This window comes from Meleagris gallopavo, chromosome 23 (genome assembly GCF_905368555.1).
Source record: "Meleagris gallopavo chromosome 23, MGAL_WU_HG_1.1, whole genome shotgun sequence".
In the NCBI taxonomy this organism is placed as follows: Eukaryota; Metazoa; Chordata; class Aves; order Galliformes; family Phasianidae; genus Meleagris; species Meleagris gallopavo.
The window spans coordinates 6,301,181-6,325,100 of NC_139426.1; the positions used below are offsets into that span (position 1 = coordinate 6,301,181).

Below are 23,920 nucleotides of genomic sequence, written 5' to 3' on the forward strand. Positions count from 1 at the left end.
GAAGACATTATTTTACGGCTTGTTAATTTGTACTTTTTCAAGCTTTTAACAGGGAGCAGGGGCCAAGTCCCCAGGCAGCCCATTGGCCGTGAGGAATCCCATTTGGTATCATATAAATTATTGCAGATATTACTAATATTGCGTGTATTGTGTAAATACTGACTAAATGTTTGAAAAACACAAATAAATACGAGCTGAGCTGATGGCTGGAGCAGCTGCCTATGAGCCATTCTGGGCCCCGGGGGAAAGAATCCACATTTTAAACTAATGTGTAAATATGTAACCTGCCTCCATCCCCTGCCAGATCGGCATGAGCAGTCCTTGGAACCGGCCCAGTCCCTCAGCTGCATGGTTATGATTTAACAACAGCTATATATACATCTCATCCGCCGGGCAACTGCGCAAACAAGGGTTCACCTGGCAGCGAGGGGTCACCCAGGAGTCTCCCACCTGAGACTGCTGCACACAGAGGCCAGGAGGCCAACCGGGCTCCAAGGGCTGTTAAAGCTCCCCACAGTCTCTGTACCCGACCAGAGCAAGGCAGCAGCCCCCGGGTAGGAATAGATGGGCTGCTGGTGACAGCAAAGCACCTTTTTAATGACAGTCCTTCCCATCACTTGCCAGCTCCTTCCTCCTGCAAGAAAGTCAGAGTCCTGCAGAGTCACAGCCCCTCAGAGCCATCCAAAGCCCCGGAACAGCCAGAGGGCAGGACTGGCTGAGCCCCCCATCCTGCCATCCCATCAGCCTCCCACTTTGGTATCCCATCAGCCTCCAACACTGGAAGTTTCCAGCCTCTCCCCATAAATCCCAGTTCCATCCAGAGGTGGCTCTAAGCAGGATGAGGAACCCCACGGACCCTTTCCTATCCCATCCCAAACCAGGGGAACTGCAAACTCACCCCTTGGCACAGTTCCACACGGTCACACAGAGGTGACTCTAAGCAGAATGAAGAACCCCATTAATGTCTTCCCATCCCACTCCAAACTGGAGGAACTACAAACTGTCCCCATGACACTGCAGATGGAGGGTGAACCACAAGTTGCATCCCTTGGCTTTGCCTTTGTCAGACATGGTCTGGTGCAGACTTTGCCATGGCTTTTTTGTAATCTTCCCTAAACTTCATCATACTTAACCGAGTGTAAACCCCTCTGGGTTTGCCCAGAGCCACAGAGCTCCTGCAGGGACTGAAAGCTGCTGGGCTGGTGACAGGAGGCAGCATGGGGAGGATTTGCTCCTCAGCTGATGGATGGCAGCGTGTCAGAGACGTGCCAGGCTGTGTAATGGGTCAGCTCACCAGGGACTGCCGAGGGAGGTGCCTCCAGCACCCGGCCTGCAGGCGGGCAGTGCAGCTCAGGGAGTGAACAGAGAAGCCAGGCCAGGAAGATGTGAGTCAGGGCAATAAGGTCATTGCAATGGGAGCCGCTCGAGACGCTTCAGGGTGGATGCCTGGCCCCTGAAGGGAAACGTGGGATTTCATGCCATTTCTCCTGACAAAGGTGAAAATCATGGTATGGGTTCCCATTTCCAAAGTTGCAGTTGTTCTTTGGATATGGAGGTGCAGATGACTCAAGTCAAAGACCAAGTCCACACGATTTCCACCAGACCCAAAATTGCAGGGAAACTTCCCCCACCTTCTCCTACCTCCTATCCCCTCTCTGGGACGGAGAGATGCTTTTCCATTAATTCCCCTATCTACTCCCACATCCTGGGAATGTGCTGAGCTTGGATCAGGCAACACAGTGGCCATAGACCCTATGGCATTTCTCTGAGCTCTAAACTCCAATGTGACTCTTTCAAGGTGCTGCAGGGGGCACAGGTTCCCAAGCCTGGTTGAAAAAAGAAAAAGAAATCCCCAAGATATCCTTTTGACTCTTACATGCCATTTATCTGAGTTTTTCTATAGCTGTGGGCATTGGGTCTTCAGCCAGATACATCGAATGGAGCCAAGCAGGGTGAAGGACCAGGGAAAGGACAGCACTGTGCATCGAGGCTCAGCTCTACCTCTGTAAGAACAGATTAAAGTAATGAACTCAGAGAGATTCAACATTTGGCAGAGCCTATGGAGAAGTGATATTTGACTGGCCCCCAGCTCACAGGCACACCCAAATAAATAGCATTGTTTATAAGGACTGAAAATTAAAAATTAAGGGCTGTGATTTTCAAAGCTCCCCGAGGAGCCCTCACATTGAGCTCCCATAAAAAATGAACGGCATGAAATCCCATCCTTACATTTCTCTGGGGAGATAAAAAAGAGCTATTTATTGTGCAATCAATTACAGAAAATCATATATTAAAGAAATCCCAGGTAATTTCACTGCTATGGAGAGTTTAATTTAGCAATAAATCTGGTAAATATAGTGCCTACCATTTGAGTAGGAGAAAAGACTGTAAAATTCAGCAAATTAGCCAACACGTTGCAAAGTAATTTCAGTTCTAATTATCTGCTGGGAATTGCAGGCCACCAACTTGAATTCTTTTACTCTCGTTTGAATTTTAAGTCATTTTTGCCTCTAGGTGAAAAACAAAAGCCTCCCAACCCTCGAGGCTTTACAGAGGTGTAAATCAGAGATCAAACCAGTGGTACCATCAGAATCCATTACAGATAAGAGTTCCCAAGAAAAGGGCTGGTTTGGCAGAGCTGTGGGTCACAACACCAGGCATGTCAACAACATGCTTATCCTGAATCAGTGATCTTGCCACGGTGCAAGGAATTAGAAGAGGAAATCTCTTCAGGCTGGTTTGAAACTATTTCTGTGATTTGATTTATTGATATATTGATTATGATCTGATCGTCCCAGGTCCCAGAATAGACTCCAGGCTCTGAACACTTACGGAAAGTCAAGGAGAGGAACAAAAATGTAGCATAGGATTCCACAAACAGGCCAGAAACATTTTCCTTGGGGCTGAAGAGGATAGGCCAGGATACTCCCCCAAAGAGCAGTTTGCAGAGCTCATTATAGTTGATACAGAGCATTTTTCTCACCAATTGCTTCCCTAAGCTTTCCTCGGATCATCAGGACACGGTCCTGCTGCCTCTTCTCCTTTTAAGGCAGTAGGTGTTTCCCAGCTTTTCCTGGCAGACAACTAAGGATTTTACCTAAAGAACAGCTCTTGCAGAACCCAACAAGTGGGAATTGCCCCTGGTAGACAGCCACAGGATCCCCCACCCTCATCATCTTCATGATGCTCAAGGGAGAGATACAGTCCTTCCAGCCAATATAGTTCCCAGGAGGTCATTGAGGTCAAAACCCAATGCAATTACTCACCAACCTCACCATAAAACCAAAACTTCAGTCTTCCCACAAGCCACATCCCCCTGTGTGTACTCCATGTGTTGAGCAGGACTGCTTTGCAGAGCTGGAAAACATCAGGCAACCTCCAGTGTAACATCAGTGATGAGAGGGAGGAGTGTAGCACGAGGCCTACTCACATCCCACAACACAGCCATCGGTTTCACCATCAACACAAGGCTTCTTCAACACAAGGCTTCATCAACACAAGGCTCCACCATCAGCACAAGGCTTCGTCAACACAAGGCTCCACCAGCTTTACTCACTCATTGCCTTCCTGTGGGTCAGTCAAGGTCTGGAGGGGCTGAGACCCCAAAGGCTCTTGCAGGCCCTGCTCATTGGGCCGCCATGAGCACCTACCAGGCCCACGCTCGTGGCTGGTGGCCATGTCCTGTTACACATGGCTGTGTCCCCCTCTAGTGGCGTGTCCCAGCAGCACATGGAGCTGGACACGCTCACTCTTGGCGTGGTCACCACAAATTCAGGCCTCGGCCATCCTGTGAGAGGACAGACCCACTCTTGATTTTGAAACAGTGGTGACCATAAGAGCTCTGAGATGATGTCATTATCTGGGAATCCACGGAGCGCACGGGGATTGAGGACTGTTCTTAAAGATGTATTCACCAATGTATTTTTCAATGTGTAATAAAAATTGGATGTACACAGAGAACTCTGTGGTCCTTTCCATTATGTGATGCCCCATCAATACTGAAAGAAGTCTAATCAGAGCTCGATCAGACAATAATAGTTACAATTGGCTACCTAACTGGAAGAGAATATTATGTAATTAATAGGAGCACCTCAAGTCTAGGCTTGGGCTCAGTGATTTTTGTGGGTACCTTCCAAATTGGGATATTCTATGACCTATGACTTTAAGACAAAACTCAGTGAGCCGCATACATCTACATTCAGCAAGTACTGAGTAGCATGAAAGAGCATTTGTTTGGGTTTAACTGCAGGTGTGAATCAGGGCTGAGAGACGTGTGGGACAGCAGTAGGAGAGAAATTGTTTTCTCCAACACTTTATTCTAAGCTGGGGTCCCCAGACTGGATGTCCTTGTAAACATAACATCAGTGTCCAACCTCTCCTGCACCACTGGAGAGGCAGTGCTTGGAAATCAGAGTTCTACTTATATTTCGGTTTTCTTGAAAACTAGAATTTTTCCCAAGCAACAGAAAACAGAAATATGAAAAAAAAATACATATAAAGAAATTACCCAAAAAATGTACTTTGGGAGGGAAAAAGTAGAAATGAGAACTTTTAATTCTTTTTCAATGCCTTTAAGCAGGTCTGAGTCCATGCACACTGGAGGCTCTATAGTGGTCATCCCAGCTTGGTAGAAATCCAGAGAGATGGTTAAATATCTTCCCTTTGGCTTCTCCTTAATGCCAGACATGCACCAAGGTATTTCCTGAATCATGCAACATTTTGGGGTGGTATGAAGTCTGTCACCTCATACAGCATTTCTAAGATGGAAGATGACCCATATATCAACGTTAGTATTTACAGCTAGAAGTTCTTTGAACCTCTTGAGTCACCCAAGACTGCATTTATGAATTCTGGTGTCTGTGACAGCAGCTCTGTGGCCCTGGGTAGCCTGACTTTCTGCTGTAATTTCCCCTTCAGAGACACCCAGTGAAAATGCCTCAAATCAGCCAGTCGGTCACAAATATTGAGTTCTCACATGGGCTGCCAGGGATGAATTCATCTCACCCAAATGCTCTCATCCAAAAAAGTCCAATCTTTAGAACTTTGAAGGGCTCCTCTCAGCTTTTCCAAGCACTGCCACATACTCTTGAAGAATGAGTCCCTGGGAGAGATGGAGTGAATACTCACTAGAGAGGCCAACGTTTCTGTATGGACTGGGAAGGGACTTGGTTTCTTGGCTTCAATCTCCAGGCTGGTTAATGCTCAGAGTGTCTTAAACTAGGGCATTACCCTTCATGCTGAGCATCTCCCTCCTTCAAAGGCTGTCTACCCTATGGCTGGACGCTCTTGCAATCCTAATAGCCTCCAGTGTTCATGTGTCCACAGAGCCTAAGTGTTGCCCCTTTGATGGGCAAAGACGTTGGGTTTAACAGCTCAAGAAATAGTGCCCAGTTCCTCCTTACCTCCACCAGCCATCCAGCACTGATGTCTGCCCAGAAATCCCCCCAGAAATAACTCAGGAGGCGCATTTCCCCATATGAGGGAGATTGTTCCTCATTATGGCTTACTATCTGCTTATCAAGTTCAAGAAACACGCAGACATGGGCAACACAATCTATCATTATAATCTTCTCTCCATCCTCTACTTCACCTTCTCCAAGGAGTCCTGTCTCCTTCCACATGCTCATGACTTCTCCCCCAAACCCATGGAGTTTCCCTTCTCTTCAACGCAGACAAAAGGCAGCTGGAGGTCCACCACTGTTCCCCTCAGCGGTCCCATTCTTGGTGACATCGTTGTTTTCCAGAGTACACCAGTCCTATGATTCAGAAACCCACATAAATCCAATATATTATTCAAGAGACTCTCGCTTGTCTCTTGGATCTGCACTTTTGAACTTCTGATCTGCGACGCCTTACTTATGCGAGCTCCACAAAAAGTAACTCATCAACCTGGAGGCTCTCGGCAGTACGGTTCAATTGCTTTAGAAGGGGCTAGAGTGCCATAGGAAAAGTTTTCAGACTGCAAAACAAAGCAGGTTGAAAGCCCCAGACTGGAGGTTTTGGGGCAAATCTAAGGTGTTTCAGAGGCTCTTAACTTGCAGAGCTGAAATGTGAATAAGAAACTATTGACTTTAGTTGGGATGTTGACATGAGAAGGAAGTTCTGACCAAGAAAAAAAAAAGAAGTCAATATTTACCAGGTGGGATAATAAATCTTTCGTTATGATCAATGCAAAAAATGCAGTGGATGCGTTGCTATATACAGTCCATCAGGTAAACGAAGCCACTGCACTTCCTTTATTTCAATTAGATGCAAGCAATTTGCTGAGATATTCAGAGTAATGTGTAACTGAGAAGTTCTGAGGGCTGTTCCCAGCCCACGGCTAAATAACCTGACACCTCTAAGTGATGTGGAACATTTTTAGCCTTTGCTGCAGGCAAAAAAACCAAGAGCGAGACAGCACGACCCTAATTCTTGCCCGGATTGCTGGGATTGTTTCTGCCCCACAGCCTGCGCGAGGGGTGGAGGTGAGGAGGGCTGGGTGCGAGGGGCAGAAGGCAGCTGGGTGTCCACATGGAAAATCCACCCCTTGGTGACTTCAGCAGATGGGATTGGTGTTGCCACCCAATGTGCATTATGCAGCCTTGTAGTCCAGTCCTACACACACCTCCAGAGAAAGAGCCATAAAACTCTGCCTTTCTTCCCACAAACGTTTCAAGCTCCACTGATTAAGTTTGTATTGTATGTAGCTAGCTATTAAAGCCAAGCATGTACGGTCCTTCCAGTTTTGCAGGATAATTTCTGAAGCAATAGCTTCAAATGGAGCCTTTTGCTGCAGTGGAATAACCTGATTTGTACAAATATTTTAGCAAAAAATCTGGGCTATTCTGATTTCTGTGTGGCTTCTCTCCCCTCCTAAGAATAATTGCAGCAGATCCTCCAAGGCACAGGATAAACACGGTGGTTTCATTTCATTATAACAAAGCATAGATTTTTCACTGCTGTGTCACCAGGTCGCCCGCTCGCCTTTGTCTCTGGAAGATTTTGTTTTCATCATTTTACCACCGTATTTATGTAGAAATGTGCTGGACAGCTGAGGGGATTTTACTGTCTCTAACATTTCCTGTTCTGTTGTTTAATTAGTCATTTTCTGAAAAGAACATTACTTAACATAAGAAGTTTCCTGCACACGAGATAAAAAGAAGTCCAAGTGGTCCAAACCGACCAACATGGCTCTGCAAGCACCATTCCTTGTGTGTTTCAGGTGAAACAAGGATTTGGATAGGGAATCGGATTTGACTGTTGGTGGCACTTTCATCAAAATGGTGGATCCAATGCTGATCTGAGTGCAGAAACCTGTCCCTTGGTTATCACCCAGCGTCTGTTCCTACGTCTGCTCAAACTGTAGATGTCTCTGTTCATTGCAGGGAGGTTAAACCAGATGGACTTTAAGCGTTCCTTCCAAGTCCAAACCATTCTATGGTTCTATGGTCTTCCAATCAAAGCACAATGTTGAAGGACCTTCACCAGCCAGCAGCATGATGTTGTGAAGCCACAGATAACGCTTGGCTCCATACAGATCCAAGGGACTCGATGACACAAAGGACCAGCTCTCGGAAGACACCTGAAGGTTGCTCATATCAGGCTCCTGTTTCCTCCCCTTTGTGGATGCAAATTGTACATTAAGGCCATGAAAGAAATGGTTCAGCACAAGCATTAGGACCCTCTGGAGGCTGATGGGGGGAAATGTTGTGTTCATTAAAGACATTCCCTACTCAGGAAGAAGGAAGTCAGGCTGATGTCTACCAAACACAGACAAAAGCCATGGGCCAAAACCACTGTAGTAAGAGCACTAGCAGGAGGGAGCTGGATCAGGATGCATCCCCACAGCATGGTCACACACAGGAGAGATGTGAGGGCATCGCTTCAGCTGAGCATCTCAATACTGACAAGAAAACATGATGTGCTGGGTGTCTTCAGCTCCACCACCAGCCACCAGTGGCCAGATGTGCTTGATCCTGTCCATTCCTTCCCTGGCCACCATTAACCAGAAGATCCTTTGCTAGCATAGAATCACAGAACCATTCAAATTAGAACAGACCTCTAAGATCATCCAGTCCAACCATCAAACCATCCCCACCAACCCATGTCCCTCAACCATATCCCCTGTGGGGCTGCATTCCCCACTCCCACCCCGCTCAGCTGAGCATGCCTTCCCAACAGCTCCTGCACCGGGGGACGAAGCCCTGGTGCTCCCAAATGCCTGGAGTATAATAAGCACTGAAGAGGAGTCAGTCGCGGTGTTATGTATCCAACCAGCCTGCAATCTCATTTTCTCCCTGGGCTGGGTGAGTAGGGCAAAGGTTGCAGTCACTGGCTGTCACTCCGGTGCTGCCTTGCTGTGTGCACCGGTGTGTGCACGCATTGCCCAGCACCTGGATCGAGGTTTGTTTCAGCAGTGCTGCAGACAGCCTGTTTGGTTTGGATGAGGCTGGCGGAGCAGTGAAGCCAGTCAGGATATAACCTAAACCCTGGATCCTGCAATCACAGAATAATTAAGGTTGGAAAAGTCTTCTACGATCAACAAGTCCACTTATCACCAACACTGCCCATTCTACTGTGAAGATAGCCCAAGCCAGGGGGCAACTCAGCCCCAGCCCCACAATAAAGGATGCCTATGGCTGGTGGAAACCTTGGCTCTTCCACAGTTTGGGCTGAACACACCACATTCAGGGATGCTCTTCAGCTCCCGCTCACAGGCTGACCATAGGCACTCACGTTCTTTTATCCCAGGGAAACCTTCACAGTGCATTCAGAGGCAACGTCCAAAAGGAAAGACTGTGGATCCCTATGCCTCTTCCAGTGCCACACCTGAGAATATACAGAGAGGAGTGAGTCTCCCAGCCTTGGCGCTGGGTTTCAGGTGATGGCACAGCAGATCTGTTAGGACTGAATGCCTGCATCTGTGGCTGGTGAAAACTCACACAAATAAACGCACACCCACCAGCACGCCTGCTGAAGTGCTCTGCGACCCACATGGCTGAAGAAAACCCACCTTTGCATGCCGTGATTCTCTTCCGACCGCCGTCCCCTATTTAGCACACCTCCACCAACCAGGTGAGCACGGGTTACTTTCCGTTTATAATGCACTGGACACAGTTCTTTTGTCAGAGCAATTTTCATTTGGTAAAGCTGCTTCTGTTTGTGAGCTGCGCTCGTATACAGCACCTTCCCTGAGCAGTCATCAGAGCAGCTCTGAAATGTTTGGATAGTTTGAAATAAATTTCATCAGAAAAACCACAAGTTTCTATAAAGGAGCACAATTGTCCTGTGTTTTCTGGTTTGGAGGCTCTCAGAACAGCTTCTCCTTTCTCCAGGACAGGATTAATACATGTACTGTTGCTAAGTGTCTGATATTTATGTTCCATTCAGTTCAAAACAGAATTTGTTTCTATTCAGTGCAAACCCCTGCAGCCTCACTTGCAGCTTTGCCTCAGCCTTTCTCACAGCCCTTCTCCCCATCACATGGCAGAGACCACTGCAGCTGCCACGCATGGTCTTCTCCAGCCTTAGTGATTCTATCAAGGACGTGGTGTAGGGCAGTACTGGCTGTAGGTGGACAGTTGGACGGGATGATCTTGGTGGTCTCTTCCAGCCTTAATGATTCCAGGACATTCAGTTCCACCTAATAAACCCCAGGGGCATCAGAATGTCCAGAGAGTGGTTTGGTGGTTGGATTCGATGGTCTTGGAGGTCTTCTCCAGCCTGAACGACTCTATGATTCCATCAGGGACATGATTTAGTGGGCAGTATTGGTGGTAGATGGACAGTTGGACTTGATGGTCTTAGTGCTCTTTTCCAACCTTCATGATTTTGTGAGCAGGCATAGTGGGGACTGGAGGTTGGACTGAATGATCTTTGTAGGGGAATGGTGCACTGGAGACCAAACACACGACATTATTCTACACTGACATGGCTCCACGCAGACATGCGGCCCTCCAGCCTCCCCTACCCATCCGCCCCTCAGTTAGATTTTGCCTTTCTGATGACTTCACTCAACACTTGCAGTGATTAGAAGCAAGAGAAAGGCCACGGCTTTGCCGTGCCCGATGAGCCAGATTAATCAGCTCCAGTTGCAGTGAATTACCTGCTCAGGCCTCGCAGCAACAACCTCCAATTCACAACCCACCAGCCTGCATCCCACTTCCAACCGGGATAATCAGCAAGAACACGACGGCAGATGAATGACTGGGCGAGGGTGGGCTGCAGGCTGTCAGGAGCTGGAAAATACGTCAAAGCACTTTGAAATTAAATCCTCGCTTTGACAGGGAACTAATGCAGAGATTTTAAAGTAGGTGTAATACACTTAGACAGGCATGTGTGCAGCACAGCGCGAGTTGCCGTGCTTTGGATAAGCGTGTTCCAGCCTTGCTGCGAGCAGGAAAATGGAGTTGAAAAGACAAAGGGAATTTTGAATAGCTCCAAACCAGCTTGGCAAGATTTTAGAGATGGGAGCAAGAGGTTTTAGTAATGGACCTAACTAATAACATCGACAGGAGGAGATTTGGTGTGCTTGGGATCTTAGGTTTCAAACCAGGCTGCCGTCTCGTGTCATCTCGTGTTGCTCCTGGCTTTACATCGAGTTGTTTGAGTCCATGTGGGCTGGGGAGGGAAGATGGGGACATGGGGATAGGGAGCAGAAGGGCATTTCCTCTGCACCCCTTGGCCTCAGGGATGGGGATGCAGGGATGGGGAACCAGGCTGCTGGAGCTACTGAGGTCCCCAACATTCAGCCTCTCTGGATAACCTGAGGTGTGGATTCAGTCCTTGGTTTGTGGTCAGGTGTCATCCTCCACCTGGTGATGGAAATCCTAACCCATGACCCTCTCCCAGAACACTGCCAACACCAGAAGCTGCCTTTTTGTCCTGAACCCTCCAAAAACCAAATCTGGAATATTCCCTACAAAACGAGAGGAAATGTCTTTCCGCAATGTTTACCAGCAAGAGCAGGTTGCCCAGAGAGGTGGTAGAGAACAAAGTAGATTCTCTGTTCCTGCAGACACCCGAGGTCAGGCTGGAGGGGCTCTGAGCACTGATGGAGCTGTGCGTGTCCCTGCTCACTGCAGGGGGTTGGACCTGATGGCCTTTAGGGTCCCTTCCAACTCAGACCATTCTACGATTCTAAGATGGAAAACCAAGGCACCGCCACGCTGCATCCCGAGCTCAGTTCTCAGAGCCGCATGGAAACGATCCCGACAGCACGAAACGTGTAGGAATCCCTCCATTCCTCCGCCGTTCACCCCCAAGAAAACCCGAGGTGGGGAACCCCAAAGGCCATCACAAAGCGCCTCGGGAGCAGCGGAGGGGCAGCACCGCGGGCACAGCGCAGCGATGGGAGCGGCACCGGTGCCGTCCCCGCTGCCGTCCCGCCCCGGGGGTGTCCCCAGCGGCGGGATCCGCCCCAGTAGCAGCGATGTGGGGCCGCCCCCGGGACTGCCTCCGCCCCCGGCCCGCCCCCGGCCCTCCGCTCCATCCCGGGATGGGCCGGCCGAGCTGACAGTCGGGCTGGGCGGCCGCCGCGGGCGCATCCACCGGGCAGCGCCCGCCGCCGCCTGCCCGGCTCCCACCTGCGGCGGCGGCTGCTCTGGGGGCCGCGGGCCGGGCGGGGGGCACCGCACCGCACCGCACCGCACCATTCCCCGCCTGCCCTCCAGGATGAGCCCGGAGTATTTCCTGCGCTCCTTGCTGCTCATCATCCTCGCCACCTTCTCGGCCAACGCCAGCAACTGGCTGTGAGTAGCCACGAGCGAAGGGGTGCCCCCGCCGCCTCCGGCACTTGTTGCTCCGCGGAGGCTGCAGAGCAGGTGCCGCCGGGGTCGGGCAGCATCACCCCGTTGCGGGGGACGGAGGTCGCGGTGCGCGGTCCCGGAGCCGCGGGGACGGGTGGTGCAGGTGGGTGCGGGGATGCCGGCTCTCCCCGGCTGCTCCAGCCTGGTTATAGGATAACTTGGTGGGCGCCGAAGCCCCCGTCCACCTTTTGTTCTTAAATTACTGATTTGGGCTGCGCTGGGAAAGTGAGGTCGGGCCGGCGGGTCAGAGCAGGGCCTGGGACTTGGCCGGGTGCCCCATGGGGGCAACGGGACCGGGAAGGACTTGGCAGGGAGCGGGCAGGCAAGCAGGGATCGTTCGGATGCTGACCCCGGGGACCCGCAGTAGGCAGAGTGCACACCCAGCACTCCATCACCCTGCGGGGACGTGGGGACCGCCGTGTGGAGGAGCCGGGTGCCATCCGGAACACGCTGAGCAAATGCTGAACTAACATGGAAGGTAAACAGAGGAGGAAATAGTTCTGGAAAATTCCTGCCCGTTCACCAAGGGCTTCTTTTAGGGGAGACCCTCGGGACAGGAGGGATGGGGCATGGCAGCACCTCCTATCAAAACGCCAGATGAAGGCAATGCGTCCACTCCATTCATCCCATCTTTGGGGAGCCGTTTCCCCACTCCCAGCATTGATGGCAGACCGAGAGTCAGTGCGTTCCTGGTGTGCGCAGAGGAGACCCGTGTTTGTGTCATGTCCTGCTCCCCTGCCCTGGTGCAGGCACGGTGTCCCCAGGGCCATAGGCACAACGCGCTCCGGTGGTTCCCATCACAGCCCAGGAGCTCGAGAAGCACTCCTGCATCCCGAGATGGGCTCCCGTTGGCTGGAGGCTGCGGGAGGTGCGCTGACTTTGGAGGATGCTCCAAAATCAGGCTGGGAAGCACAGGGATGGTGCTGTTCTCCCTGCATCCCACCGGTGGGAAAAGTGCTGCCCGTCGGTGTCCGCATGGGATGCGTTGAGCGCTCAGCCCTCCTCCCCCTCCTTCGCCAGATGGAGCGGCTTGCACCCCGCGCGGCTCCGGCGGAGCGTGGGTGGATCGCAGCCGCTCTCGAGGTGGTCTTTAAGCTGCACACGGGGAGCGGTGCGAGCGCTCTTCCCGCAGGGTCCGGACAGAGAAACGCTCCCGGGGAGGGGAAGCGCCCGGCGAAGGGGGATCTGAGGTTAAGTGGCAGCAGTGAGGTCAGCAAGGCGCGGTGCCGCGGCGGAGATGGGGCTGCGCGCGGCCGCCCGTGCTCACCGAGCATCGGGGTGGGCGCGGGGGGTTCGGCGGCGGGAGAGCGGAGGGCTCATTCCTGCCAACAGGGGAGGAAAAGCAGATCCATTTCTGCGCGCTTGAAAGAAAGGGTCAACTTTTTTTTGATGTTCCAAATGTATCGTGATAAAAGGATCGTCCCCCGCTCGGCACTTTTTATCCTTCGCCTTTAGGATTAAGACAATTCCCATTGTTTATCTCCTGACATCAGAAACAAAGGCTGCCAGAGGCAATAAACGGAGTTAGAAGGAACCCAGGAGTTATCAGATATTCGAGGAATGAGTGTGCTTCGTCCTCTTCACGAAGCCGTGCGCATGGCGCGGGCTGGGCTCTATCCTGGCACGGGGTCTGGCTGGAAGGTGCTGGGCACGGGCTGCTGGGTACCTCTCCAGGTGCACGGCTCTGCAGCCCTGCGCGGAGGCGGATGGCAGCGTGCGGGGAAGTTTGCTTTTCCAGAAACCTGCTGGATCGGTGATTAAGCTCGGGGTGCCTTTCACAAGACGAGACTTTTTCTAAAGCTCCTCCTGACCTGTCGGGACTCGCATTCCCTGAGTGCTTTGGAGACGCAGCTTGCAACACCTGAGCTGAAGGTTCCCTGCAGCGGGCCCGGTGCCCTGCAAGGAAGCGGCAGGAGGGATCACCGTGCTGCACAGAGCTCTGCGATAGAAGCAGCTTTGCCAAATGTTTCCATTAAGCAGACCCAGATCCTTCTATCTGGCTGGGAAGTGAACCTCAGGTGTGTTTTCTCAGTGCCTGTGTTTGGGGAGTTGCTGTTTGGCTCTCTGCCTATCCGAAAAACCTCTCTGTCATCCAAACCAAAATGATGCTCTTTTCTCTCCTTCTAATAACAGCTGCAGGCTCACTTTTCCTCCTGTCTTTCGGGGCTCAGGGAGCCTTAAAGCTTTTCCTGCCAGCAAAGAATTTGATGTTAAATGAAGGGCAGTGGTTGGTGCTCTGAGGTCTGTCTGGCTGTGATGTGCATAATGGGAAGGTCCTGCTGGAGGAGTCCTGGGATGTGCTTCATACACGGGAAGGAGCTCAGCTATTCCCAAAGCACCTTTCGTTTCACAGCCTCCATTCAGCTCTTGGACCTGCTGCTGTGCCGGCGGCACATTGGGTTGCTTGAACCTGAGAGTCGATCCCCATGTCTGAAAAGCATCAGTGACACAGGGGTCCTTCATGGGCAGGGCCCTTTTTGCTGTGTTTTCTAGGAGTCACTGCAGCCTTTCTCCCTTTTCCTGCTGTTAAACATCTAAAAGTGGCTTTGGAGGAGGCTCAGAGCAGGGTGTGCCACCGGCAGCTCTGTCTACCCCTTATTTACAGGGGTTTAAAACTTCCATCTGTGCTTCAGGCTCGGTTTAAAGGGCCAGAAGTGCAGCTGGGCTTTTAAAAGCCTTTACAAAAAAGCAAAACTGAGCTTTCTGGGAAAGTTTGAGGATGTTGTAAGTGTCCAAACAAGCCTGGATAACAGCAACCACTTCTGAGGGTTGGAGGGAGGGATGAAAAGATTTGGGGTTTTGGGGCTCCCATTCATTTGGGTATGCCAAGGTGCTCCACAAACCCCAACTCAGTGCTCATCCTGCTGGGGAGCAGCCTGGGTAGACCTCAGCTCTGATGTTGTGCCACTTTGTGTCACTGTGCAATGTAAGAGATGTAGGAGAAGCAGACCCGGGTCCTCCGCTTGCATCCCTCTGATCTTAAGCCAGACTCTATTTTTAAGATGAATCTCCCCAGCTTTGACAGCAGGGAGTTCACTTCACCCCCACCCTGCTTCAGTCCCATTTCATGCAGGATTCTTCGCATTGTCATTGTGACTCTCCCATTTCCCACCAGGCGAGGAACCGGTCCAGCATTTCCCCTCGGGTGCCCCATGGCTGCAGCACCATTCAGCAGGTGCAGGTAGCTCCAGGGCACGTCTGCGCCCTCAGATCCCTGCTCCCCTCCCTGCAATCTTATTTTTGGTGCGAAGACAGCACCAGGATGGCTCCCAGATCACATCTACTTTGGCAGAGTTGCTCAGATTGGGTCCAATGGAGAATTTCTTTGCTTTCAGCTTCTTTGCTCGCCCTGGGGATGCTGCATGCTTAGGGCTTCCCTGCCTGTGATTTGAGCTCAGCTATGAAAACAGATGGCTTTATGGATTGCATCCTGCAGATGAAAGGCCTTTGCAAATCCTGATGCTGAACTTCCATCCAGTTTAGCTCGTCTCTGAGTTCGGGGCAGGAGGGATAGATGCTCCCTGCCTCCTCACTGATGACAGAACTTTCCTTTCCCCAGTGAAGCCTTAAATAAAAATATACCCTCATACAGAGCAGCAGAGGTTTATCCAAGGAAGGGTGGACATCAGGTGTTTCATCTCACTCATGTCGCAGGTCGTGCAAGGACAGGATCTGTTCAGCTCCAAACACGAGCAATGGCGAGAAGCAGATTTCTTCTTTTTGCAGTGGTTGGTGGTGACTCCATGAGTCAGAAAGAGATTTTCGCACTGCAGTGACAAATGTTTGCATTGCGCTGCTGGGAGCTGTTGTCTTCCCAATTAACTCATCTTTGTAGATGGAAAGAGTTGCATTGCAGCCATGGATTTGGGCTTTCTTAAAATGGGAAACTGCTGAGCAACCCCCAGAGGTCGGCAGTTTGCAGGAGCTTCTTCCATATTCCCTTATAAACGCAACACCGCAGGCTCTTGCAACACCTTTTTTTTTTTTAAAACAAAGCTTGGAAGCGTTGCAAACCCACAGAAATGGCACTTCCCAAGGCTGGGTGGAGGATAGGCGATGCTCTGGGTGCCAGGAGCAGATCACCCCCAGCCCTGGGATTCAGCCCCTGTTGCTGCAGGTGACCCCAAATGCATCCCTCCAGCACAGAGCCGCTGCGGTGTGCAGCTGGGAAGGTGCCGTGCAGGATCTGCCTGGCTCAGCAGAACTGGAGCCAGTATTGTGCTTTCACAAAATTACTCGGGGTGGTTGGGGGGGTGCGGGGGGAAAGAATTAATTGAACCTCTTGGCCAATGGAAAGCGGCCCGAGGTCTGTTGGAAGTTGGGTGAGATCAAACCAGTCCCGCAGAAGGTTCCTCTCTCCGTGTGTTTGCAAATTCCGATTGAAATGAAAAACTCATCAGAATTTCTCCAACCCAGGTGTAGCCCCGAGCACTGCACCAGGGGAATTCCCACGTCGCTCAGCCCCATGGCTTGCACTTGCCTCCTCTTGCAGCCGTTCCTTGCTGTTGAACTCAAGCAAAGGAGGACGTGTGAAAGGATGTTTTCTACACATCCAAAGTCTGAGGTTGGGGTAGGGGGACTTGGGAGGGCAAAGTTTGAGCATTTGGGGGTCGTTTGGGCTGCATGGCCCAGCCTGGGGAGGGGGACACTGCCTCCTCATGGGACATTGCTCTAGCAGCTGGAGGTGGGGATTAGGGCGTGAGAATCATGGTTTTAATCCAGAGATGAGATATGTACAACCGAGCATAGAGCTGCTTTTCTGCCAGGGAAGAAACAGACCGGCCTTCGGATGACGACATTGCGCATCGTGGTTTACATTTACAAGCAAAGGAGAGGAAGGACATCTAATCCCAGAGTGGGGTGGCCAGTCTGGGAGGGACGCGTCGTGTTGTAGGGCTGTCAGCTGGACCAGTTATTCCCCATGCTGCAGCTCTCCAGCAGCCCCCTGCCCACAGTGCTGGACAGGTGAGCTCTCTTTGCTTGCTTGCTTTCCCTTTTCTTTTTTTCTTTTTTCTTTTTTTTTCTTTTTTTTTTTTTTGCCTTTGCTTAGCCTGGAACATCCCTTTTGGGACCTTGGCCAGGCAGGTATCCCCATGAGTTTGGGCGTTTGCTGAAGACATTGAAGCATTTCTGATAGGAGACTGCAGTGACACCACCTGGCTGACACCACCTTCTGGAAAGTATTCCCAAACTGAGATAACGTGAGAAATTTCCACATTTGAAACTCTGGGACATCTGGTGCATCTTCCCTGAACCACCTCTACTGAGGATCAGTCCGTGACTCCAATTTGCCCACCTTTCCCTGGCAGGGAATCCCCTTCCCACTCTTTCTGGCTCTACCTGCCAACCCCTGTGGCAAAAATTATCATCGTTCTTTGTATTTAAGTAGGGCTTTTTTGCCTCTCCAAATCTCCTGGGATTTGAGGTTTCCCTCTTTGCCATCTTGCAGAGTGGATCAAGTGCAAATACTCCAATTATGGGACTTCAACCTTGATCTGCGTGCTGCGGATGGAAAAAAAGGAAGGGCTTTCTGTCGGTTTTGTGTTAAGTCAGTGATTTTTAATAAAAGGGAGCTTGTTCTGTGAGTGACTTGTCTGGATGTGAAGGCAGGAGAAAAGAAATACAAATGTGATGATGAAGCAAGAAGACAAGACTTGAACAAATGACTTGGGCAGCAGCTCGCCCCTTGAAACATTCTTTGCCCAGTCTTGGAAAGGGAAGGAAATATGCCATTATTTGGGTTTATTTTTTCCACGAGCAGGACTGTTCTGAAGCTTCCCGTGAGCCTCAAGTCCTAATCCAGGGCTCTGCACTGCAGGGAAATCAAGGTGGGCTCCCCTCTCCAGCAAGACCTTGCTGAGGGCAGCTTTGGTTTGGTTTGCTCTTGTGCCAGTCTTGATCTAGAAGAAAGGCTTTCTCTGTGGTTTCTACCACCTCGGCCTAGGAAAACAAAGCTTGGAGCAATGTCCTTATTAAGAACCAGGCAAAGTGCTGGAATGGGGCTTCCATGGTGACTCTGGAGTGCTGGCTGCAGTGCCTTGCTTGGGTTCCCCAGCGCTGAGGGACTGCACTGCAGTATGGGAGCATCTCTGAGAAGGAATGGTGGGGGAGAGAGACCAGAAATCGTTCTGGACAGCTTCACCTTATTTCCCTGCCTTGCAAAACAAATTACCAGATCTGCTCTTGGAAAGCTGTATCCATCTTTGAAGCATCGTTGTCCTTCGTTTTATCATCCCAAATACCATTACGCACTCTCTGGGGAGGTGTCTTATCAGGCGCATCTACTTGGAAAGGCTTGAAAGGCTCCTGTCACACTTCTCTTCATGTGTGCTTTGAATTTATAGCTCCTCATCGCCTGAAGAATCCCACTGAGCTGGGAAATACATGAGAAAATGAGATGGTGCCTCCCTCCAAAGCAGAACTGAAGTCGACGTGGCCATTCCACCCGCGGTCGGGGCTCAGCACTGGAGGCAGTTTTCTTGTTTTCCAGGCTCCAAGCTGACCACTTGACCTGTGGTGCCTTTGGATAACTCTAATTGCTTTGGTGTGCATCAGCTTTCCTGTGCACCAACTGAAATGATAGCTGGATGGGAGGGAGCAGGCTGTTGTGGGCCCAATATCCAGAGTCCTGAATGATCCCAAGGGAGGTTTGCTTCCATCCTCTTGGTCCTTGCAGCTGGTCCTCTGCAAGCAAGCTGAGCCCTTGGAGGAGCTGAAGGCCTTGGGCAAAGATGCTTAGCTGGTATAAAGGCTAGAAAAGAGCTTGGCTCTGAAACCACAGCTGCCTGCCACTTCCCACTGTCCGAGCAGCATTGCATCAAGTGACCTCCACGCATGAGGAAAGCTGGATGCTTCTGACAGCCAGCCATGCAGACTCCCCACGGACACTGCAAGCCAACCCAGCTTTCTCACCATCTCTATAAGCACGAAACCAAGCTGGTGAATAATTCTGCTGATGCACGGAAGAGAAAATCCTGCTCTCTCCTCCTGGGGCAGGCTGGCACGGCTAATGGGAGGAAGAGGCTGTGACAACTGGATCTTGTGGCTGAAGTCAGCAGATCTGACCCCTGGGACACATGGGAATGGGCAGGAAGCAGGAGCCACTTTTGAATGGTCACTTCTCAGAGGCAAGCAGTGCTTCAAAGACAAAATCCTTCACAGGATGTCGTAACTCGGAGGAGGAGGAAAAAAACAAGCAAACAAAAAACCCACAAGTTCTGTAGGGCTGGGAAAGGCAGAGTCGAGGAATGAGGCTTCCGAAAAGCCTTCGCCTGGTGCTCACATCACTCAGCACAGACGAGGCGATGCTACGAGCCTGGCCTTAGAAGGGGCAGCTCTCTGCACGCCCTGCAGAGATGGGGCGGTGGTCATTGTGCATTGCCACAGCCTGCCACGTCAGCACTCACCTGGCACCCAGCACACACGGTTTTGCCCCTCCCCGCTCCAGGCCCTGCTTGAAACCCCAGTGACAGAGAGCTGGCAGCTCCTGGGGGCCGGACTGGCATGCTAAAAGCAGGTTTGGTGATGGAAGTGGTTTGGAGGGCGATGTTTGTCAGCGATGAGTGCGGGAGCTGTGTGGCAGCTGGAGCTGGCAGCCGAGCGGCTGTCCTGCTTGTTTTGGCTGACTTCAGAGACCTCTGGCTTTTCCTAGTAGCGCTTGGATGTGCCGGTACTCAGGAGACCTGACCGGGCACATTCAGACAACACCGAAAATATCCTCCATGCAGGCAACAGAGGCAAAGGGGAGCCGGCAGCTGGGCTCCCAGAGAGGCAGGGGATGAGGCTGCAGAGGGCTGCCTGTTTTCCTTGGGCTTGCTCTCTGCCACGCAAAAATGCAACCTGTGGAGGCACATGTTGCAGGTCACCCAGGTGTGCAGTGGTTCTCAGCTACGCAGGGGATGATAGGTTGGGTCTCCTCGCTGTGTCCCTGATGAACGTGGGTCTGTGCTCCCCTTACCTCCTAACCAGCTGTGCCGGCTCTCACGGCAGGTACCTGGCAAAGCTGTCTTCAGTGGGAAGCATCTCCGAGGAGGAGACCTGCGAGAAGCTGAAGGGCTTGATCCAGCGCCAGGTGCAGATGTGCAAACGGAACCTGGAGGTGATGGACTCGGTGCGACGCGGGGCCCAGCTGGCCATCGAGGAGTGCCAGTACCAGTTCCGCAACCGCCGCTGGAACTGCTCCACGCTGGACACCCTGCCTGTCTTTGGCAAGGTGGTAACACAAGGTGAGCTTGGGTTGGAAGGGACCTTAAGCATCATCCAGCCTCAAGCCCTGCCGTGGGCTGGTTGCCCCCCCCCGGGTTGCCCGGGGCCCCATCCAGCCTGGTGTTGAGCTCATCCGGGGAAGGGGCAAGAATTTCTTCCCAATGTCAAATACAAACCTACCCTCTTTTAGTTCAAAACCATTCCCCCTTGTCCCATCACTATCTGCCCATGTAAAAAAGCACTCTCGCCTTTCCATAAGCTGCTTTTGAGCACTGGAGGTCTCCCTGGAGCCTTCCCTTCTCCAGGCTGAACTCCCCAGCTCCTCATCCTGCATCCATAGGTGCTGGATGTACTGAGCAGCGCCGAAGCGGTGACTGCTGCCAAGCAGAGCAGCTCTCATGTGAGGACAGCCCTCTGCCGCCCAGCGAGAGTAAAACACAGCACACCCGGACCCTCCGAAGACCAGCGAAGGTTTATGGCCAGGCCCCACAGCCCAGGCTGGGTGCAGGGATCCTGGGGGTCCGAACCATGCCAGGGTGCGGAGATGGAGGGGAAGGTCCCTTCCACCCCCAGGGAGCGGCCTTCCCTCCCCTAGGGTGCCACTCTCACCCTTCCCATCCCACAGAACGCAGGCTGTGGTTGCCCCCAGCTCCCTGTTTGACTTTCCTCCCCTCGACACAGGGGTGAAGATCTCTTCTTGTGAAGGTTCAGGACTGGAAATACCAGAAATACCAGAAACTAAAAGTCGCCTCTTTTTAGTCAGCCACAGCGCAAAACCGACCAACACGATCCTACTATTAACCTCGATTAACTTGGAGGCGGTTCAGGCCCTGTGCTGGCTGGGCCCTCCCCAGCCACTGCTGCTTGGCCACCGAAGCCTGGGCTGCGACCACCAAAGTAGCTGCCCTCTGCCCGACCGGCGAGCCACCCCCTACCTTGAAACAGCCCTAGCATACCCCAAATGCCAGCCCTGCTTGTTTGGAGCCAGAGGGGCCGTGTCCTCAGCCACCCTCGACCTCAGAGGACGGTGGGGATTTGGGTTTTGCAAGAGCTGACGGCCGCGGTCCCTGGCCGAGCCACCCGCGTGTTTGTGTCCAGATTTCTCCCCCTTCTCAAATGGGCTCTTTGTGCCACTGTGCAGGTGGGCACAGAAATGTTCTGCTGTGCCTGGGGGCTCTGCAGAGCGCTTTGGGAAGCGTTTTTCAGTTTTGGAGGCGCTGGGAGCAGCGGGGCGCTGCGTGGTGATCACGCGGATCTGCAGCTGCAGGGGGTGATCCCCGGTTTGGTTGAGGAAATAGAACATTTTTGGATGCGGGAGGGATTTTACAGCAAAAGTGCCCTGCAAGCACCAGGAGAGCTCTCCCCACATTGCAATACAGCCTTTGCATCCCTCCTGCTGCTGCGTTATGACCTTGCCCATCACATCCATGTGCTGCCAGCTCTGTCGCTATTGCAAGCAGCGCGTGGTGTCTGCTGAGCCTGGTCTGGGCTTGGCACTGAGCAAATACATCTTGGGATACTTGGATCATGCCAGGGAGGGGGGAGGATGAGCATGGGGCACCCCATATGTGGGGGTGGGCAGGTGGAGCAGCCCACCTGGGTGCACAAAACCCCCTCGGGCTTCCTGCCATCTTTTCCACTGTTGTTGCAGGGACGAGGGAGGCAGCGTTTGTCTACGCCATCTCTTCGGCAGGGGTGGCCTTCGCCGTGACCCGAGCGTGCAGCAGCGGCGAGCTGGACAAGTGTGGATGCGACCGCACGGTGCAGGGCGGCAGCCCACAGGGTGAGCGTGCAAAGCAGGGATACAAAGTGCACAGAAATGCCCATCCTCCAGGGCCACCCTTTAGAGAAAGGGCAAAAAAAAAAAGTATAAAAACATTTTTAAAAGCCTACTGATAGTCCACGCAAGTGCTTCAGAAAGGGTACCTGGATGTGCAGCTCAGGGGGTAGTTGTTCCCCCGCCCCGTGGCCATCCTTATCCACCCTTCCCAGCACGGGGAGCAAGACAGACAGGGCAGACGAGCAGTGTTTCAGCAAGAGCAGGGCTGAGGAGGATGAGCTTCATCTGTCCCATCCTTGCACTGTGCCTTAGGCTTCCAATGGTCCGGCTGCTCCGATAACATCGCCTACGGTGTGGCCTTCTCGCAGTCCTTTGTCGATGTCCGGGAGAGGAGCAAAGGGGCATCTTCCAACAGAGCACTGATGAACCTCCACAACAACGAGGCGGGGCGGAAGGTAACAGATGGGGATCTGCACGGGGTCTGCAGTCATTGCCGTGTCAGTGGAGGGTCGGGGGGTTAGGGGAAGGCTGTGCCCCAGAGGGCAGTGGGTACGGCCCCACACTGGGAGCGTTGGGCACTCGGCCATAAATTTTGGGGTTGGGCAATGCTGTGTGCAGCCAGGGTTGGGCTCAGGGATCCGTGTGGGTCCCTTCCAAGTCGGGGTGTTGTATGGTGCTGTGACTCCATGTCACACCCTGTCCCACGCTCACCACCCCATCTTGTTTCTCCACTGTGCTCCTCCAGGCGATCCTGAACAACATGCGGGTGGAGTGCAAGTGTCACGGCGTGTCAGGCTCGTGCGAGTTCAAGACGTGCTGGAAAGCCATGCCTCCCTTCCGCAAAGTGGGCAACGTGCTGAAGGAGAAATTCGACGGTGCCACCGAGGTCGAGCAGAGCGAGATCGGCTCCACCAAAGTGCTGGTGCCGAAAAACTCCCAGTTCAAACCGCACACGGACGAGGATCTCGTCTACCTGGACTCCAGTCCTGACTTCTGTGACCACGACCTCAAGAACGGGGTGCTGGGCACCAGCGGCCGGCAGTGCAACAAGACCTCCAAGGCCATCGATGGCTGCGAGCTCATGTGCTGCGGTCGGGGCTTCCATACGGACGAAGTGGAGGTGGTGGAAAGGTGCAGCTGCAAATTCCACTGGTGCTGCTCTGTCAAGTGCAAACCCTGCCATCGGGTGGTGGAAATCCACACGTGCCGGTGATGCACGGAGGGGAGCAGCCATCCCTTCCCCTCTCTAACTGATCCTGCTTCTCTCTTGCCCTGTGGCCAGGACTGAGGAAGTGACCCAGACGCTGCAGGGAGAGCACAGCTCTATACAGAGACAGAGCCCCGGAGGAAAACAGATTTTAAAAGAAAGGAGCAAAAAAATATATATATTTAAAGTTTAAAAAAGAAAAAAAAACCAACCCCTCTTCCCCCTCCCCCCCCCAAAAAAAAACAAAAGCGATCGTTGTTATCTTTTATTTTGGTCGGTTTGCTTATTTATTGCTGAAGCCAGAGCAGGGATGTGCCTGCCCTCATCGGAGGCTCTACGCTGACTCTGGAGCATTGCAAATGGGAGATGGTTAAACCTGAGGCTGAGTAGCATTAGGGGCCGGGTATCTTCTGTCACAATCGTTTGTATTTGTTGCAGGAGTGCTTTCAGCATCCCAGAGCACGGCTGGAGCACAGCCAGGACATGCAGCTGTGAGTGCTGCAGAGGATGGGGAGATGGGGACAGGGTGGCACTGTCCGTGGGTGTTAATCACAGTGCAGGGAGAGCCCATCCAGGGCTGTCAGTGTACAGAGTGTGCATGTACAGAGCCTCAGGGATGCTCTGAGGCCTCCCGGGCTCTGGAGAGCTGTTGGAGCAGCTCTGGCAGCCGCTGTGATTTACAGAAGCTCCTCGGCAGCTGCCTGGGCTGTCAAGGGACACGATGTTCCCACTTTGCTCCCTGTCCCATTGCAAAGCCCTTTACTTCCCAACCTCAGCATCTTGCCAGAGACTGCAAAGAGGGTGCAGCAGTGTACCTGCAATACAAGGACAAGCTGGAGATGGAAGGAAATCCCAGGGGATTCCTTTTCCTCCTTTCGATAACCTTGCTCACCAGCATCCCACAGCCAGCTCTCCTCCTCCTCCTTCACGGGATCTCTC

At 52.4% G+C, this 23,920-nt stretch overlaps 1 protein-coding gene across 2 annotated transcripts; it reads left to right on the forward strand.

Moving 5' to 3' along the window:
• Positions 1-11,442: 11,442 nt before the first annotated feature.
• On the forward strand, positions 11,443-23,249 carry WNT4 (Wnt family member 4). Of its 2 annotated transcripts, none has more exons than XM_085242165.1 (5): positions 11,443-11,732; positions 19,779-20,014; positions 21,646-21,777; positions 22,087-22,229; positions 22,520-23,249. In XM_085242165.1, exons 1-5 carry the CDS (start codon positions 11,656-11,658, stop codon positions 22,985-22,987), a joined length of 1,056 nt encoding a protein of 351 aa, XP_085098291.1. In that variant the 5' UTR covers positions 11,443-11,655; the 3' UTR covers positions 22,988-23,249. The 2 variants fall into 2 exon arrangements, with proteins under 2 accessions (XP_085098291.1, XP_085098292.1); XM_085242166.1 differs by lacking the exon at positions 11,443-11,732 and adding an exon at positions 11,874-11,892.
• Positions 23,250-23,920: the final 671 nt, after the last annotated feature.